General features: G+C 38.9%; 1 protein-coding gene across 2 annotated transcripts in view; it reads left to right on the plus strand.

Annotated features, from left to right (window-relative positions):
• Nucleotides 1–1591, plus strand: part of klc2 (kinesin light chain 2) — a 14775-nt gene that overhangs the window by 8475 nt on the left and 4709 nt on the right. For both annotated transcript variants that reach the window (XM_032499300.1, XM_032499298.1), the window contains exons 8-9: nucleotides 758–807; nucleotides 999–1066. In XM_032499300.1, the coding sequence (XP_032355191.1) occupies nucleotides 758–807; nucleotides 999–1066 (118 nt within the window). The remainder of the gene's footprint in view (nucleotides 1–757; nucleotides 808–998; nucleotides 1067–1591) is intronic.

Genomic DNA, 1591 nt, shown 5'->3' on the forward strand with positions numbered 1-1591 from the left:
TTTTTCTTTGACATTTGATATTGCACTTGTCCATATTGCAATATATTTTTTTGTTTTTTTTTGTTTTTAAGATTATTTTTTCAGGTTTTTTTCCCTTTTTATTAGACACAGTGGATAGACACGTGAAAGGGGGAGAGAGAGATGGGGGATAACACGCAGCAAAGGGCCGCAGACTGGATTCGAACCCGGGCCGCTGCAGGACTCAGCCAACACATTGCGATTCTGATAACATTTAGATTAATTGTACAGCCCTAAGGTGAATCAGGCTTGGATAAGCCAAAATGCAGTTTTATCATAGGGATATTTAGGGGAGTAGGGACTTCTCTGATTCTGAGTCAACACATTCCTTTGACAGTTCCTGTGTTTTGGGATTTAGGTTTTGAATCGGCCACTCCCTGATCCCTTGCGTCGCCCCCTGTACTCTCAGCAGGTCAGAGGATTATTTTGTGCTATCAAGGCGTGCGAAGCAGCTTAATGTTGATGTTTCCTCCCACCGCAACTAAGCCTGTGAAACCCTTATGTGCTCACATGCCCAGCACGAGACAGGGCCTTGGCAGGAATTTGGCATTGCATAGGTTTTATTAGAGACTGCGTTTATTTATGGTTGGAGAGGCTTCACATTGAAATTCAGGTCATCAGTGATCCTTTTATGTTCTAGGCAATCTATTATTTTCCTCATATGTTTGGTTGCTGCTGACACTTATTCAGTGTTGTCATCATGTGTCAAATGGTATTTATATGATTTTTATTTTTGCAGATGACAACAAGCCAATCTGGATGCATGCGGAGGAGAGAGAGGAGAGCAAGGTCAGTGATTAGACCTATTCCATTATTTGTTATTGGCTGGCAGGGAGCTATTAAGGAAATGGACTAGACTGTTAGAATGATGGAGAACAGACGATTATACAAAGAACAGGGAACTCTTTAATAGGGCTCAGCTTATCTTATTTTCATCTTTATTTCTTCCCTCTCGGTATCTTTCTTGTTGTCTCTCTCAGGGGAAGCGCAAGGACTCTGGCCCATATGTAGAGTATGGAAGCTGGTACAAGGCCTGCAAAGTGGACAGGTGAGTCAGACATTTGAATTCACTGAAAACATCAGGAATCAAATAAAGTAAAATAAAAATTTAAGAAAATCTTTTGCAAAAAAAACATCTAAAATTGTTGATCATTTTAATGCAAAAACAAAATGTGTGGACTCCTGTCAGCAAGTAAAAGGTCATTGGTGGGGCTCGTATCAGAAGAATTGCTTTTTTCTGTTGACCATTTTTTTAGAAAGTGATCCATACCTGTACAAGGAAATTGTGATTCCTTTAAGCATGGTTCTGTCTGTCATCTAGGAAGGGGAGCAAAAATGATTTTAAAAATTAGAAACCAAAGGAGCATACAAGCAACACATCAAATAAAATTATCCTATATAAACAAACTTTGGTGTATGCAGGTGTACTGCAGTGAGTACATTTACTGTCTCAGAGCAGACTTATCTAATTCACGTGAAAAAGACAAAAGTTAAATCAGCCTGTTGAAATGCATTGTATGTATTATTGCTGTAGTGTTAAAATATAAATATCAATGTGTCATCAGTGCCTTTT

This window comes from Etheostoma spectabile, chromosome 19 (genome assembly GCF_008692095.1).
Source record: "Etheostoma spectabile isolate EspeVRDwgs_2016 chromosome 19, UIUC_Espe_1.0, whole genome shotgun sequence".
In the NCBI taxonomy this organism is placed as follows: Eukaryota; Metazoa; Chordata; class Actinopteri; order Perciformes; family Percidae; genus Etheostoma; species Etheostoma spectabile.